This window comes from Rhinolophus sinicus, chromosome 3 (assembly GCF_057876585.1).
Source record: "Rhinolophus sinicus isolate RSI-liver-muscle chromosome 3, RSI-T2T, whole genome shotgun sequence".
In the NCBI taxonomy this organism is placed as follows: Eukaryota; Metazoa; Chordata; class Mammalia; order Chiroptera; family Rhinolophidae; genus Rhinolophus; species Rhinolophus sinicus.
The window spans coordinates 54,799,291-54,817,425 of record NC_142503.1 but is presented as its reverse complement, the minus strand read 5'-3'; the positions used below and the strand labels follow the sequence as shown (position 1 = coordinate 54,817,425).

At 31.8% G+C, this 18,135-nt stretch overlaps 1 protein-coding gene across 1 annotated transcript in view; it reads left to right on the top strand.

The window, feature by feature from the left end:
* EDIL3 (EGF like and discoidin domains 3) overlaps nucleotides 1–18,135 on the top strand; it is a 387,262-nt gene that overhangs the window by 116,736 nt on the left and 252,391 nt on the right. Inside the window, exon 2 of the mRNA XM_019746385.3 lies at nucleotides 893–1,021. Within this exon, the coding sequence (XP_019601944.1) occupies nucleotides 893–1,021 (129 nt within the window). The remainder of the gene's footprint in view (nucleotides 1–892; nucleotides 1,022–18,135) is intronic.

Genomic DNA, 18,135 nt, shown 5'->3' with positions numbered 1-18,135 from the left:
TCTTTCTTGTAGTACCTTATCAAATGAAGCTATTAAGAGCCAGCTGACACTTTAACTTTGTGCCCGGAAATCTCATTACTCGTATGTAAAAATTTATTAAGTAAGTTTTCTATCACTGAAATTTCCACAGGTGAAAGCTTTACCAAGTTCTTTTCTCTATATAACATGGATAGCCATTTTTCTAGCCTCCTGTAGCCGCTGTGCTCTCTCAGTGCCTTTTCAGATTCCATCAAAGTCAAGACCACATATGTGAAGGTGTTTGTTATGGCACAACTTATTTCTGGGTAGTAGTTTCTCTCTTATCCTTCCATGGTTCTCTCACCTCTCCCAAGCAAGCTAATGTGAATTTATTCTTATGACCTAGCAGTGTTCCAAGAGAGGAAATAGAAATATTCAAGTACTTTTGCAAACTTCTGCTGGCTTCAAGTATGCTAATATCTTATTGTCCAACATAAGTCACATAGACAAGCCCAGATTATAGGGATCCAGAAATATACCCCACCCCCTTAATGAGAAGAATTGCAAAGTTATAGAGCAGTATTTGGTTACAGAAAGGTTATTTGTTGGAGTAATTAATAAATCAGTCTACTACAGATATTTCAGTTAATCTTGAACACATTAGACACTATTTCATTTACAAGTAATTCAGGAACCTCAAACTGAGTTAATAGATTTCAGTATGCAATTCAGCATACATTGTTTGAATGTAATTTTTACTATGTTACATACCATCTCTCCTAAAAGGATATGGTTTGAAATGGGTCTTGCATACCTTATTTGTAAATCAAAACAGTTTGGTGGCTACCAAAGGAAGATGAGTGAAGTATGTAAAATAGTACATTTTAGTGCCTAAGACCAAAAAAAAGTTAATATCTGTTTCTTTATTCCTCAGGTGATATTTGTGACCCCAATCCATGTGAAAATGGAGGTATCTGTTTGTCAGGATTGTCTGAAGATTCCTTTTCCTGTGAGTGCCCAGATGGCTTCACAGATCCCAACTGTTCTAGTGTTGTGGAGGTTGGTAAGTGTGAGATTTAAACATTTCAATAGTAATTCTCTTTTTTTTTTCATGAGTGACAGACAAATTTGGCTGTGGTGCATTATGGATATTCTGTACAAGATTGCTGTATGTTGCTAATTAGTTTACTCTGTACAACTCTCAATTTTATAATTTCTATATTATATTTAAATTCTATTTTTATTAGTAGTGTTCTCAATAAATAACTTAAAAATATGTTTTAGTGATTAACATTATACTTTAAGGGCACCACAAGTACTACTAGAATATAATCAATTTCTTGTCTCTTTAATATTAATACACATTAAAATTTTTATTCTCCCTGGAAAATAATTCCTGTCAATTTATTTAAATTAAATAGTCACTCTAAATAAAATAGAACTTATTTTAGTGACTAATAATCCATCAGTATTTTGTAGCTGTACAAATTGTTACTTTTCTAAAACTATAAATACATGAAAGAAGACAATATTTGAACTGCATTGTTCTTCTAAGTCTTCCCAAAAAACTGCTTTGTGAATACTGATTAGTCATTGATCACATTTCAAAGTGTTTTTTCATCTGTGAAGTACTTCATTGTCATGTATAATTATGGATTTAGGTTAACTTCCATAATTTCCAAATACTGCCTCATTAAGGAAATACCCTTACTTTAAATAATTTAGCACTATGTAAACTCATATAGAAATTTTCTATCTGATTAAAGGTAATACCTTGATTAAGACTGTTGAACATATGTCTATATTTTTTCACATCATACCAAGAAGAAAAAGTGGACTATATCTGTTCTATAAGGAAAACCAAACACGTTTTTTATTAAAGTTCTATCAACTAGCATAAACTGGAAAACTTGGAGATTTCTATGACTTTTGAAAAATAGTTTTGAAGGAGAAAAGTACTAGTCTCCATAGTAAGTACTTTAATGCTTAGCAGGATCCCGATAACTATCGGTTAAATTAATGAAAGAATAATTAAATAAAACCATTTACTCCCATTTTTGCCACTAGTTATTGGATTTAGTGTGCTTTATTTTTTTAAATGCCTTTTTCTTTTCTTTTTTATATTATATTAGTATGCATGCATTATATCTAAAAAGGTTAATTATATTATTGCTGAAATGTGCCTTGTTCATTTAATTCATTTCAAAGATATTTCTCTTTTAAAGCTTTTATTAACTCACTGCTGTTTTAGGGGGGTTGATACAGTGCAGTAGATATAAAACTGTTGTAACCACTTTGACCCAGTCTCCAAATATGTACAGTGAGTTTCAGAATTTAATATAAGAATCATGTCCTTATATTAAGGATCAGGATATATCTCTGAAGAAAATTATAATCATAAATATTCCTAACATGAATGAATAGAATAAAAAGTTACTGCTATAGTTTAAGCCCACTAACCCCAAACTGGCATTGCCTTAGATTTGTAGTATATAATGTTTTGTTGCTACTTTGTAAGAGCCAAATCTATATTTGAAGAGGCAAATGTATTTAAATAATTACAAAACCAGTATCTTCATGGAATTTTTAAATAAATACTTGATTACTTTGGGCCATACTTTTAAACAATTCTACAATCATCATTTTTATCAGAAAAATGCTACTACTGGCAGAAACACTTTAAAAACTAAACACACTGCAATAGTCCATGTATTTATATGAGATGTTGGGGAATCAAATGCTTAGAGAATTAAGTTTTATTCAGATTTATTATTATATATTTGAAATACCTCTAATATTCAGAAATGGTGTAGTTACATTATAGTATCATAAGCTAGATGTTTTTATGATATATTTCAAACAACCTCATTCTTCCATGAGGTATGTTTAGGAGTTCTTGGAAGAAATGTGTTCAGTTTATATTTGCTTTACCAATTAGCATAACGTATTGGTTATGCCAATTCCGATTTAATGTATTGGTTTTATAAGATTAAAATAATAGAAGACAAGTGCCCTAACAGATTGAAATGTCCATAGTTTCTTAAATACAACTTTTGTATGTTGTGAAATAATTTTATGAGAAAATAAGTGGAAAATGAAATATAGTTTGAGGTTAAATAGCTTTTAGAGTGAAATGTTATCTGCCTTTCTCTTACCTATTTCTTAGCTCTATATTTTTTTGCACACAATAAGGGAATGCTGAACATTTATTGAATGAACACAGTAGCAACACTTTTAATATCTAATCTACCATAGTTTTTGTTTTTTTTGTGTGTTTTTCCATATTTTTAAAACTAATTATTGGGACTAAATAAATGAAACATTAGATCGTTAATGACTATCCTGCCTTTTAGGTTAAAAAGTCTACTATGCTGGGACATTTTTATTGTTTCCCTGCTGTTAGGTAATACCAGTGCAGAAAACACAGAGTATAATAGAATTTTATACAAAAACAAAACAAACCAAATGAAAAAGAAACCATAAGCTATAGATATTTTAATGTAATACCATAAAAGACAAAAGTTTGATCTGTCACCTTTGCTGTGTTTTTACTTCCACAGTCACCCCAGTGATGGAGATATGTCTAAGTTTTCTTCTAACCTTTCGAACTATGTATAAATTTTGTGATTATATGAAGTTCTATAGATCCTTATTTTTAGTTTCCAAAGGAAGAAAATAATCTCGTTGATATTTAGAAAAAGTTGTGTTTTGATTCCAATTAAAAAAAAATAGTTTTACTCTGTTTACAATCAAACATATAATTTCTCCATTGTAGTACGTCTGGAAAGGAGACTTGCAAGACACTGTTCTAAGATATAAAAATTGCTTCTTGATTTTTACCTCAAACCTCATTACTTTGTAGTAGTCATAATTTATTTGTTCTACTTATTTCAAAAGAGATTCTCATCCAATTTTGTACTTCTATTCTTTGCTCTCAAAGCATCTAATGTCAGATAAGCACAAAATACTTTACCACATTTGCAATCAATCCTCACATCACTTACATTCCTATATTATGTGTGGAAGCTTGGAGATATTGACTTGCTCAGATTTGTGAACTTCATTCGCTGGACAATATTGCTTTTCTTTGACTTAATTATTGATCTGTCTGTATACTCCTATATCCATCTTTTACCTCTCTCTGTCACTTTCTGTCTCCCTCCCTGTTTCCCTCTCTCTTTCTCCCACACACTTCCCCCTTATACAACTGTATCTCCACATTCAGTGTTCTCAGCCTCTTCATGTCGTTAAGACTCACTTCTGATATCCACACAAGGGAATAGGAAAATATCTCTCTTAGCAAAGGAAAGGAAAAAACAAACAAAAAACCAAACACTTCATATCTTCAGATTTGAAGACATCAACCAGATTAACCAGTGTTTTCAAAGATGTACACTGGACACTGCCGCCTTTTCTAGGGGACTTATAGACAGATCACCATGTGACAGAGCCCCAAATTGCTTACCAATTACCTCCTCACATTCCTGGATAACACTTTGTAATTTGGAACAAAATGTTGACACAGTTTTTCATTTAGAATTTTTTATTACCAGTGAGTATTCTAGAGTGTATATATGAATGATTGGGGAAATATAAAATTTTCCAAGTTCCATGGCATAATTCTCCTCTGTATCCTATTAGTGTAATCCCATAAACTAATAACAAATATAAACTTTACAACTCAAATACATAATATATTAGTGCAACCAAAGAGAACTAAGTAAGTGATGAATTTAAAAAATAAAATAAAGTCTTAGTTTTAATTGATTCTAAAGTATTTATTGAATACTTATCGAGTAATAGTTACCTAAATGGTGGGATGCAATGATAAGCAAATTTACAGAAATTGCTGTCTAGCTAGGAAAGCAAATAAGTAAATAAATAGATAAATATGATGAGTGTTGTGATAGGAGAAGTACATGGAGCTGTAAGAATATAAAGCAGGTGTCTTATCTTAAGCTAGTTGTCAGGAAATAAATGCCTAACTGAAAAAAATATCTTGACATAATTCTAAAAGATAATTTCAATTTAGCAGACAGAACTCTAAAAGTATTCAAGACAGGAAATATTTTTTAGAAAAGCCGGGTGATAAGGAAAGTCATAATTCATGAGCTGAAAGAAATTCAGTGTGGCCGGAGTTTACAAGGGAGAGCTATGGTGGCCAGCAATGAGTCTGGAGACGGTGATGGTAGCAGATTCTGCAGTCTTGCATTATGTTTTAAGGAATTTGGACTTCATACTGAGAGCAAAGGAAAGGATCTGCACTTTTAGAAGCTCACTGTCTTTGGAATATAGAAAATGAAAATAGAAAAGATTAAGGCAGGGAGATAATTTGAAGGCCACCGCAGAGGACCAGGTCAGATATGATGAGCATGGTCTGTGTCAGTGTAGTAACAAAGGAAATGGAGAGTAGAGAATCAATAGTATTTAAAGGATACAGTAGATAATGATTGGTGACTTATGGCATTATTGAGTAAAAAGAGTTTGGAAATAGAGAGGAATAAAGACGAAGCACCCCCAGTCTCTTACCTGAGCAACTGGGTGCCATTAACTGAGATAGTGCACATTGGATATAGTGGATTGGAAGGTAGAAAATGAGTTAAATATTTCACATACTGAATTTGAAGTATTTTCTAGACATTAATTAAGAAGTTAGACATGGTTTTGTAGGTCATAATTATACAGTTATTGATATTCAGGGAATGTATCGATCTGCCTAGAAGCAGAAAAACTTCTGAAAAGATGAGAGGACCAAGAAATGGAAACTGGAAATTGGTTCATCAATAATTAAACAATAGGTAGAGAAAGTAAATCTATAGATGAGTCTGAGAAGGCGTGGTCAGGGAGATAGAAGAGAAACCAGGGTGGCGGCAGTTTACATACTGCTTTCCAGAAATTGTCAGTTTTGACTGAAATAAACTCTTATGAGAAAAAAAGAGAGCAAAACCAGGAAAGTGTGTCACCCCAAAAGTTAAGGGTAAATAGTGTTTCAAGGAATAAATGATCAACAGTGTAAAACACTGTGTCAAAGTTGACCAAGATAAACATTTACATTGATTACATGTGACTTATGGATGCTCTTGCCAAAGTTGGTTTTGTTGGAGTTGTGGAAACAAAGGTAGATTGTGGTGCATGGATGAATTAGAAAAAGGTTTTAAAAAGTGGCTAAGAATACAGGGGAACTTCCTCGAGGTGTTAAAGAAGTCTACAAAAAACCTACGGCTAAAATCCTACTTAATGGTAAGAAACTCAAAGCTTTCCAGTTGGATCAGAAATGAGACAAGTTTACAGATTGTGAAGGAAGAAATAGAACGGTCTGCAGATGACACGATCATCTATGTGGAAAGAATTCTGAAAGAACCAAAAATCTCCTGGAACTAACAAGCACTTGTAGCAAGGTTGTAGGATGCAAGGTTAATATACAAAAGTTGTCTTCTTATATACTAGTAATAAACAAGTCGAATTTGAAATTCAAAACACCATAGGCAGAAAACAGAGGATTTTAGGGCAGTGAAAATACTCTGTATAATATTATAATGATGGATACATGCCATTATACATTGTCCAGATCCATACAATATATGGCACCTAGAGTGAACCCTAATACAAACTATGGACTTTAGATAATTCTGATGTATCAGTATAGGTTTATTAATTGTAACAAATGTACTATTCTAGTGAGGAGTGTTTATAATGGGGAAGGCTATGCATGTGAGGGGTCTGGGACGGTATGGGAAATCTGTATATCTTTCTATATTTTGCTGTGAAAGTAAAACTGCTGTTTAAAAAGTCTTTAAAAATGGCTATACCAAACAGCCATCAATTGATTTGTTTATTCATCCATCCATTATTGAGTATATGCTATATGCCAGACACTCTTCTTGGCATTGAGGATATAACCATAAAAAAAAATAGGCTCTGTCTTCATGGATATTCTAATCAAATGGGGAATTAGACAATAAACCATCACACTTATGGTATAAAGTATGAGGTAGAATAAGAGGAGGTATGTTTTTGGTAAGGAATACTAGCAAAGCTTGAAAGTTGGCATTTGAACAGAATTTTACTGAAATAACTGTTTTGTATTGGGATAGGGAGAGAGCACAGTAACGGAAAGAAGTATTTGGGCCAAGGGAGGTTTCTCCTTTAAGATGGAATTGTAATGTCATTATGATTCAGAAAAAATGATGTAAAACCTAAGCTTGTGTTTTACTAAGAATAAACTGTTAGATGACTCATATAGATATTTCAGTAATATTTATCATAAATTTAACCTGTTAAAACTATCAGTCTGAAAACAAAGGACATAAACATTGGAATTTAGTAGTTATGTGAAATTCAGCATCACTTTGGAGAAAAAAATTCAAAGTGCCTGTGGTATTCCGAGTAGTTAGTACAAGATGACAAAGTCAGCAGATCATTTCATCTATAATTCTTCCTCTTTATTCTCTCTGTAGTTATGTTGGTTTCTGACCAGGTTTTTTAATTTAGAAAAAGTTAGTAAACCTGAAGATAGAACATGCTCTTCTATCTTCTCCTATCCTCTCCTGTTAATCGTATTCCAGCCAAACTTATTTCCCGTTGGTAGTTGGTATCCCTTTTCTACATGAATTTAGGTTCTTTTAAATTTGTGGCCTCAAATCTCATCACTGCTAATCTGTCCTGTTGCTCTCATTTCTTTATGGAAATCGGTTACATTTAAACCATAAAGGTAAGGTGTCTCATAAAAATTAAAAAATAACAATTCGCTCTGAACATCTTGCCCCGTATATAGCCATATTCATGTTTATCTTTCAGTAGATGATCAGTGTCAGAATATCAAACAGTGTAATAGAGGCTGTCTAAAAGACTTCTTGTTAGTGATTGTGAAGTATCTGAATGTTAACGAACTTCAAGTAGACCTCTTGGGTAGAGTGAGGCTATTTAAGATTTCCAAATTTTTGTTACCGAATAAGAGATTTGATATTCATATATTAGATGAAATTATGAGTAGTTATCAGTTTCTTTCCCCTTTAAGATTATTTCTTGGACTAAGAAGGACTAACTCATGATTGAATCCATACTTCTAGACATTATCATAACGAAAACTATTCTAACTGGACTAAAATACTTTCTCAAAAGCTGCTAGCTGTGGAAAATTGCTAAGAAATTTCTCAGTCAACTGGAGTCAAAGGGATTTATTTTCACAGTTATATTTACTTACTTTTAGATAATAAGGATTAAATATGTGTTCATTCATACAAACAAATAGGATTGTACACTTATGAGGATAAAGTTAAGGGAAAAATTTTGCCATTTATTTTGCATACCTTAGAGAAAAGTAATTTTGTTTTATATATGTAAAGATTTCTATACCATAACTTATAAACTATGAACTTATTAATGTAAAAATATTTCTACTTTACTGTTAATTACAATGATTAGAATGTATTAGCTTGCAATTCCAAGCCCTAACAATTATATAGTAACTTCAGACCAAAAATATAGAACATCAAAGAACCTTAGGAAATATCAAGTACAGAAACCCTCTCTTGTTCAGAAGAAAGATAAGAGACAATTTGTTGGAAAGCTTTTATTTGTAAGATAAGACAATATAACACATTAAAAAAATTGATATATACCATTTTAGTCATTGTCTTTTTTTCCTGAGAGTGTACCCTTTCTGTTGATGGGGGATGCATACTTTTATAAATGAAGTGATAGTGGATGTATATCATTACATTTTTTCTGTTTAACAAATCATCATGAATGATTTAAACAAACATTTACTTCACAATTCTGAGAGTAAGTTAAGTATGTGTTCTGGTTGACTGGTGCTGGGCAGTAGAAGATGGTTCAGCTAAAATGACGCGTGTCTGCTAGATCAAGCTTCCCTGCATAGTGGTAGTGGAAAGCTTCTAAGATCAGTAAAAAAAATCAAGACCTTTTTAAATCTCAGATTGTGTCACATTAGCTAACAACACTTTTGATGGGGTGATCTGCTACTTCATATTGCAAAGATGAGGAGGCAAGAAGTGAAGAATTTGTTGCAAATTTTACAATCTAACATGGAGCATTACTTTTCCTCTTATTTGATTTTTTAATTTATTTTTTAAATTTATTGGGGTGACAATTGTTAGTAAAATTACATAGATTTCAGGTGTATAATTCTGTATTACATCATCTATAATCTTATTTGATTTTTAAATAGTTTTTATTGGTAATGCAAAAAGTTGATAAACATATAGATACGTTTGTAGATTTTTATTTTTATGTTATTAGCTATGAAAACAATTTATTTTTTAGCAAGGGAGGGAAAAGTAAGCACTCTCTTAAAGAGGAAAAACTGGGTTATTTTCTGTTCATTTTAGAAAATACATTGAAAGACGAGGGAAGTGAAAATGGAAAGTGACATTAAATTGTCCTTTTATGTAGATTCCAAATGAAGTGACATGAAGTCAGTTGTGGCACTGCCAAAATGTACACGTCTACACATTTATGAAAAGGAAAATTACTATTTTAAACTTATAAGCTAACTGGCAAATTCAGCATTAATCTCTAGAAAAATTTTCTCTTCCAAGTTGAGCACTTTTATGGAAAAGAGGTCTACAGGTGACTCATTAATGACTTATAAAATAGTTAAAACATGTCCAACAATCTTTAAAACCTTCCATAGTGTTACTTGGTTTTATCTTCTTCATTGATTTACAGCATAAATCTATTTGTTTATTCTAACAATTATAGATATTGTTTGTTTCCTTTTAATTGAACTAATTACAAATAAAGTCATTGTATCCTGAACAGAGCAGTTTATTTAAAAATAACAGTTTTTAAGCAATTGCAAATGGTGCTAATATTTTACCACTTCAGGAAAATTGATATGTTTCTGAGATTGAGCAAAATTTTCTTCTATGATTACAATACAAATAAGAAAATGATAAAATAATTATTTTTGACTTGAGTTGCTGAATGTCATTAACAGGAAGAAAAGTGAATGATGTGTCTTGGGTATAGTCAGCTATATTAGGAATTTATAAATATTTTACATAGAATTTGTTTTCTTTATTACAAAAGTAATAAAAAGAAAATTTAGGAAATATAAAGTAAAATAAATAAAAATTATAATCTTAAGTTATATATACTTTCATTCTTATTTCTATCATTTATCTATAGATCTATCTTTGTATCTTTCTACGGGGTCATACAGTCATATAAAGTGTGATAAGAATTTAAGTTGACCCCTACATATGAAATTGTGTACCTACGTTTATGTGTAAACATATGCATGTATATGCTTAAAATTTATATTATACATAGTACATATTCTTTCATAATCACTATATATTTCAATTCATTAAAAATTCTTTCCTGACATTATTTAAAATATCAGGCTAATATTCCATCATTTACCATCATTTATTCAACCAGCCCTTATTTTTTGGATTTTTAAGTTATGTGCAAATTTCCTCTATTACAAGTTTTGATAAGCTCTCTTATAACTGAATTTTGTGTACATTCACCACTGTCTCCTTAGACTAAATTCTTAAAAGTAAATGGTTGGGATGAGAGTTATTCGAGAAACTTGAATATCACGAGGATTGGATCAAAAGGCTAAATAGTTTATCATAATAAATTTATAATGAAAACAAAGCTTAATAGGCTTAGATCTACTTACTTATGGTAACATAGATTTGGTCTGATAGTTATTTGATTTTTATAATAGGAGGAGAAACGTATACTTGGAGAGCGAAAGAGATTATCTCATCAAATTTTAAAAATAACATATGAGACTATGTCCCCTTTTATTCTTATTTAATTATTATATAAGGCCATCAATCATTTTAAAAAGACAAACTATAAACCAGCATATATAAAGTCTATTTTGGTTGATAAAAACTAGGAGGAAAAGGCTATCTTCTAAAATTAAGACTAATGAGAGAAAGACTAGGCATTTAATCAAAGAAACCTTAAATAATGGTTCTAGAGTATCTATAGTATGAGGCAGACTTAGGATAACTGGATAAAGATAGCCTAAGAAGGTTAAATAAAGGTAGGAAGTGGAAAAATGTTTAGTAGTCACTATAATAGAAAGTGAAAGGCTATTGGATAAATGATGGAGCATTTGCTGTCATCTGTCCTTTTACCATTAATTACACAGAAGATAGAATGAAGAGAAAGAGACGAAGCATTAAGAATTTATTGAAATTAATTTGGGGAACGTACAGAGGGATAGTGGATGGGGGGAGGGGAGTTCACACAGTGTGAGGGATATAAATGATAAACATCTAAGTTTTGCTTTGTCTTGTGCACCTGAAACTAATAAATAAATAAATAAATAAATTTTTTAAAAAAAAGAATTTATTGAAAATAAGTACTTTGATTGGTTAAATTTTATTTCCTAGAACTATTATTAATTACTGTAAAATTTAATATTAATAAATTAGATAAACTAATCAACAAATCTTACTGGCACCTGCTATATCTTAGAATCATGCTATTTGTTATGAGGAATTACTAGAGTCAAAACATAGATTTACTAAGATGCAACAGAAGGCATGAATCTTTTCCCAAGGAGCTTCAAGTAGATGTCATTGTGTGTGAAGGCTTATTTGGCCACCGTCCCTGATGCCATAGGACAACTGGTTGACACCTCAAGGTAACTTTGTACTCTAAAACAATTTAATGTCCAACATATCAAAGTACTTATGTGAAGGCAAATTCTGTAATCCATATCACTTAAAGAACGGTGGCAACACATAATGAGTCATAATAAGAGAGAATTTGGGCAGAATTCATTTCAGAATATATTTAATTTTTCCCTTTGAAAATGTAAAATTCACCAAATTATGATTTCAAGTGGACAACAATCAATATTTATTGTTATTTTTATTTTATTTCCATCAAAGCTTAGAAAGTAAAGTAGGGAGGACACAATTTCAGTCCTCAGCAAAAGAACCTAGATAAAAGTGTTTTCTTAAGTACTAATCCTTGGAAAATATAGCAAATTTCAAGTAAGAATGAGCACCTTCTTTACATAGCATATTGATAAATCCCCACAGTGTCCTTATCTGGTAAGATTTTTAAATGAGAAACCAGACCGTAAGTGCTTCACCCAAATCATAGAGAGCAATTGAGTATAGAACTTATTACTGTTACTCATCGGCACAGCAACTACCAAACATTTTCACAAAGACAGATGTTGTTGATGTCGACTCAGCTGTCTTTCAATCAATGGCTTTGGTTCCACAGACGATGGATAAACCAGGGTGCATCTCAGAACATGCTCTGTTCTCTAAGGTCAGCTCCATTAGTTATTCAGCTGTGGAGGTGGAGCTGTATTATTCTCCACAATGATTTCCTGACCCTAAACTTCTGTGGTGAGGTCGATTATCAGGCCATCATGTAATGAACATTGAAGGGGGTGGACAAATAGATTTTTTTTTAATGCAATTTATCAATCACCATGATGCTAGAGACACGTTGTTCCTTCACTCTTTTCCATTTAATCGTGTCTTGTATTTTTACGGTACTCTATTCATTAAAATGCAAATGTATATATTATTCTTGTAATAACCTTGAAATAAATAGCTGAGCTAATACCAATCTCAGTGTTCAATTGGAAAGTGATTCTGTGATGAATGTAAAGCACAGGGTCACAGATTCCTGCTCAAAGTCAGGCAGAACAAGTATTGAACCTGAAGTTTTATCTCATGTTTTTTACACAGTCTGGTGTTTAGTTCAAATTAAACTGTGCCTATTACACATATAGGGATGTATGCTTTGAAATAATGACAGAGCCTAGAGTAAAAACAACACCAACGATAATGATAATGATAATAATAATACTACCTTTAATCCCAGTGTTCATCATATACTGACTATGTTTTCTTGGAATTCTGTAGGAACACATTCTCAGTCTAAAGGATCGCATCATGGTGTTGTGGTTAAGAACTCAGCCACACTGAATTCAAATCCTGGCTCTTCCGTTTACTGTCTCTATTACTATGGCCAAGTCGCTTAATCCTTTGATGCCCTAGTTCCTCATCTGCAAAACTGGGGCAATAATAGTACCAACTTCAAAGGGGTTTTGTTCAAGTTAAGTAAAAACAGAATTTGCCTTCACATAAGTACTTTGATATGTTGGACATTAAATTGTTTTAGAGTACAAAGTTACCTTAAAATAACGTCTGGAAATATATAACAGATATATAGGATTTATAAAATAAGTAAACCTTATAGACAATTCAAAAGCTACATGTGGAAATTAAGGTTCTAAGTCCCTGAATATTATTTCATCATTTCGATCATTATTGAAATGTCCGATAAATACCGACCTATTATTTTTATGTCAGGATTTGTTTCTGCTTGTGCTTGAATATGTAAACTGGTGACAATTTTGCTGTCAGCTTTTAATTTTTCAAAAATTTCTTTCCTTCAACATATAATTTGACATATTATCTCACTTTGTATGGGGAAATGTAAACCTCATGTTTTATTATTTGAAAATTATGAGTAATGTAAGTAATGTTTATATAATTAGGAATTTACCTTTCATGACTATAGCTTTCCTTATGTTTACAGCAAATAACTTATGAATTGATTTTTCTTTGTAAGATTGCAAAATGGGAATCCTGTAAAGGTATAATAAATATTAAGTTAGAATTTATGACAACATATTAATATTAGATGCTTAGACGGGATAGATCAACAATAAACTCTTTGTGGCTTTGCATAAAGATGGAATCACAGAGGGGATAGAAAAGGACACTAAGATCTTCCATTTAATGAATATTATTGAGTGTCTCTGGGAAGCCCTCCTGACCCCCAGAGGTGAATCTCCCCTTTGTCTATGAGCCCAGGATTAAGGACCTCCCCTTGAGATACTTACACTTGGAAAAGGATTATAAAACACACACATCAGTAGTCATTACACAATGCAAAAAACAATCATTATAAGAGGAGAACAAAGTGATATAAGTATCAAGAGACGGAATGGTCACTGCTTGTCCTAGGCTTCAGATTTGATAGCTGAGATGGCTTTTGAGATGGGCTGTGATGGAAGTGTAGTTCACCAGTAAAGTTATTGAATGGGGACATTTTAAGCAAAATGCCGGATGATGAAAAGCACAGAGATGAGAAACTTGGGAACCTTCTGGAAGAATTAGCATTAGTGGTTGTCCACTAATTATTTGGTGTTTATAGGGATGTTTGGGAGCCAGCCCAGGAAAGTAGTTTGGGCCTATATTGTACAGGGCCTTTAGTTGTCCTCTTGAACCATTCCCATAATGTATTTTTCAGAGTTATTAAAAATGTCCTAGGAACATGATTCTAAACCTCTTTTGATAGTACATTATTAAAGCACACACACATTATAAAAATAAAACAACAGAACTCTTAATGGAACTATATTTGAGGTAATTTTTAAGTACTACTTCAGGCTTTTCTGTTGGGAATTAAATTGTATTCATTTTTTTTCTGTTATATTTTTATTCCGCCTCCAAGATAATCTATTTTTTCAGTTCATTAATTATTGTGATTGTTTTCAACAATCCTTGGTCTGATAGGTTAGTTGATTTAGAAAAGGCTGAGTATGGCTTATTGACTGAAATTAGTGTTAATTTCTAACCTAGAATTTCTAAGCAGAAATTATTTGTTGGAAGAAGCAACTATAAAGTTTAAAAAGAATTTCCAGGAAACCCTTCTAAGACTAGAAATGTCAGTTGACGTAGAAAATCCCATGAAGACACAAAATATTTATATTCACGTGAATGGACACCTAATCCTGAATACTAAGCAAACTGTTTCAATAAAGAAAAATGGTTTTCCTGTCTGTAGACTTAATCAACTAGATATGAAATACATGCAAACTATATTCTTTGCTAGAGAGAAAGTGAGAGCTTGGAAGAATATCTTTAAGGTTTTGCTTGGTTTCAAAAATTTGCAGTTTTTACTATTGCCAGAATACTTTTAACATTGCTTGCAAGCCAGTCATATTCTATCTTAAACCCCCACCCCAAGCATGACTTTATCATCCCATGGCCCCCTCATCTTTTTTCCTGCTCAATCTTTCCCTGAGACAGGAAGGAACTAAGACTTACTCCTCTGTCCATGCTCTCAGAATTGGTCTTACATAAGGTGGGGCTGGAGGAAGGAGGGAAAGGAAATTAATTATTTATTCTTTTAGTAGCTAATACAATGTTGGATTATTGTGATATTGCAGCCTAAAGAAGGCAGGTAATAATGCCATTGTATTTTATGCTAGTTAGATCTTATCTAGGGATCTAGTTCATGTTGTTATAATATCTCACTCTTTTTGGTATATTAAAAGACCTTGACGAATTTTAATTTTTCAAGAGGAAATAAACACAAATGATAACCGGTGTGTATGGCATGATATATGGAATTAAGTGGAGATTTTTATCTCAGTGAAGAAGAGAATTATAGGAGATATGATAACTGTCTTCAAATATTTGAATGGCCATCAAAGAAGGAGCCACATTATTCCACTGGCTTCCAGAGGCTACCTCCAGGAGAGTGCGCTGACCTATTTTTCTGTGAAATTTGCATTCCCTGCCACTAGAAGTTTTGAAGCAATATTTATATTTGTGTTTGGTACATTAGACTAAGTGACCTTTGAGTTTGGTTTAGATTTAACATTTTGTTTTTCAAAGTTGTTTATATCCTATTTGCTGAACAAGCTGCTTCCTAAACCATTTCTTGATGGCTTGGAAGAGTAGAAGTTAATAGCGTATATTCACAACTTGAAAATAACCTCAAAAATAAGAAGAATGGGGCTTAAGCCCTCCCTGAATAGCCCTGAACCTTTATTCAATTTCATTGTTTTAATGTAAGACCTTTTCTTTTTTTTTTTTTTTTTTTTTTTTTTCATCAGTTAAGTTCTTTGGAGACGTTCCAATTATGGAAAAATTTAGCCCAGGGAGACAAGTTTTGCAGATAGGGAAATTATATTGTCAATGTCATTTGATTAACACCTGAATGTGGATACACTGACTCTTTTCTTTTTTAAAAAGGTCCTAATGATTCTGAAAAGAAAGCATTTAATTTTAACTTCTGTTTTAACAGGCAGGAAAAAAAATCCTCTATAGCAGTCATTAACTCATTGCTGAATAAGTCAGTGACACATTAGATTAGTCTAGTTTCTATAGGCAAGCAGAGGCTGTTCTTTATCTCTTATAGTTAGTGTCCTTGGAATGAGTTCAAACTACGTGAAAAAATATAATAATAATTCCCGTGACGAAAGAGTAAAAGATCCATGAGAGATAGCTCAACTCTCTTCAATTTAAATATACCCACTGTTTTGTTTTGTTTTGTTTTTTACCTTTATCTTGAGTTTCAAAAGATATTTTAATTAAGCCAAATATGTGGATGTATATGTTGGCCATCATTTCAAAGCCATCATAAAATTTCTGAATTCCTCTTTGGTATATAAGTAGTGAAAAAGGAACGATATTTTACAAAAAGGCTTCACAGATGTCAAAAGTAGTAAAAAAAATCATGTTTAAAATAACTGTAACATATTAAGTACTTGCTTTTGCACACACACATATATGTGCATTAGATGACGAGATTTTGTAATAAAGTAAATTTCTGTCTTCAGTTAATCATCATTTATTTTTTAAAAACATTAAAGTTGTATATTACTTATATCCCAGGAGGTGCAGAATATTCAGTGTTCAACCCTATACATCCCTAGTCGAGTAACAGGTGATGGGCAGGGAAATCTGTTACCTAAGGCCGCATGCGTACAAGCTCAGAGCTCTGTCATCTCTTTGTGTCTTGTGCTACGTGGACATGGGACACTGGAAGCTTTACTTGATCCCCATTAATGGTAACTTGCAAGAGAGTAACTTTCATAGGAAGAAGATACACATATAAATTGTCCAATATATTTAAGAACCATATGACTAAAGATAGGCTGATGGCATACAAGAGGATCATTAAAAACCTTATTTACAAAAAGTAGGTATTTTCTATTGTGTTTAGGATTATGGGGTCCTATTTATTTAATGAAAGTATTTGGTCATTTATTTTTATTTCATGTTTCTACCACTATTCAAATGGAGTCTGATTATGCTTTAAAGTGTTATTTATAGAAGAGAAACCCCTGAATCTATGCAAATATCACTCAGTAGAGACAATTAAATAAATTATGGTAGGTCCATAATTTATAATGTTATTCAGTACTGTTCATATTCACGGATTATATTGACATAGAAAAATATATACAGTGAATTAATGAAAAAAGCAAGCTATAGAACAGTATGTATTGTGTAATTATTTTTTTATTATATTACAAATATTTAATTATTATATACTATATAGATATATGTAGTCTGATGTTTAAATAATTTTACTTCAAAATTCAGTTTGCAGTGAGGTTTTAGTTGGCAATTTAGATGGCTTAATAAACAGATTTCTATTTTTAATGCAAATCTTAATGAATTCTAACAAAGTTTTTTGATTTTGTTTTGTTTTGTCAACACCCTTAATCACAAGATATCTTCTGATATTAATATTTTCTGTGTTTACTTAAGGGGATGCTGTCACTGAGATGTGTGCCAATATTATTAATCTATCCATTACTTTTCCGTTGCTTGTTCTTTTGCTTTTAACAGATTTGCCTTTTAGATTAGCTCATTAGTTCAGATTTATGGAAATGAACTGAGGTTGAAGTGAACAACCTCCCCACGTAAATAAAGCAGAAATCGATAGAACATGAACCTGATGGTAAAACAAAATAACATAGGTGTCTGAAATTCACACACGGTGAACACGTAACCGAAGCTTCATGGCTTCCGTAGTCACATCAAACAGCATCCTCATGCAGAACTGTGACCAATTTCCCTGTATTTTCAAACATATGAATTAATTTTATGAAAATTAATAAATATGTGCAGTCATTTATATTAACTTCTAATCTACTCTGTCCCTTACAAGTTTCTTCTTTCCATATATCTCTGGAATTTCTTAGGATACCTTATGCTTAACTTCCAATCCTCACTTTACGTGACTTACAATAATGTAGAAAGTCATTAAATTCACTTAATGGACTTCATTTTCTCATCTATAAAATTGGATAACTTTTTCAAAAGTATTTACTCAGCACCAACTATATGCACTATACAAAATTAAAACATAACCATTGCCCTACAAAGAAGAATAATGGATAATGTCCAG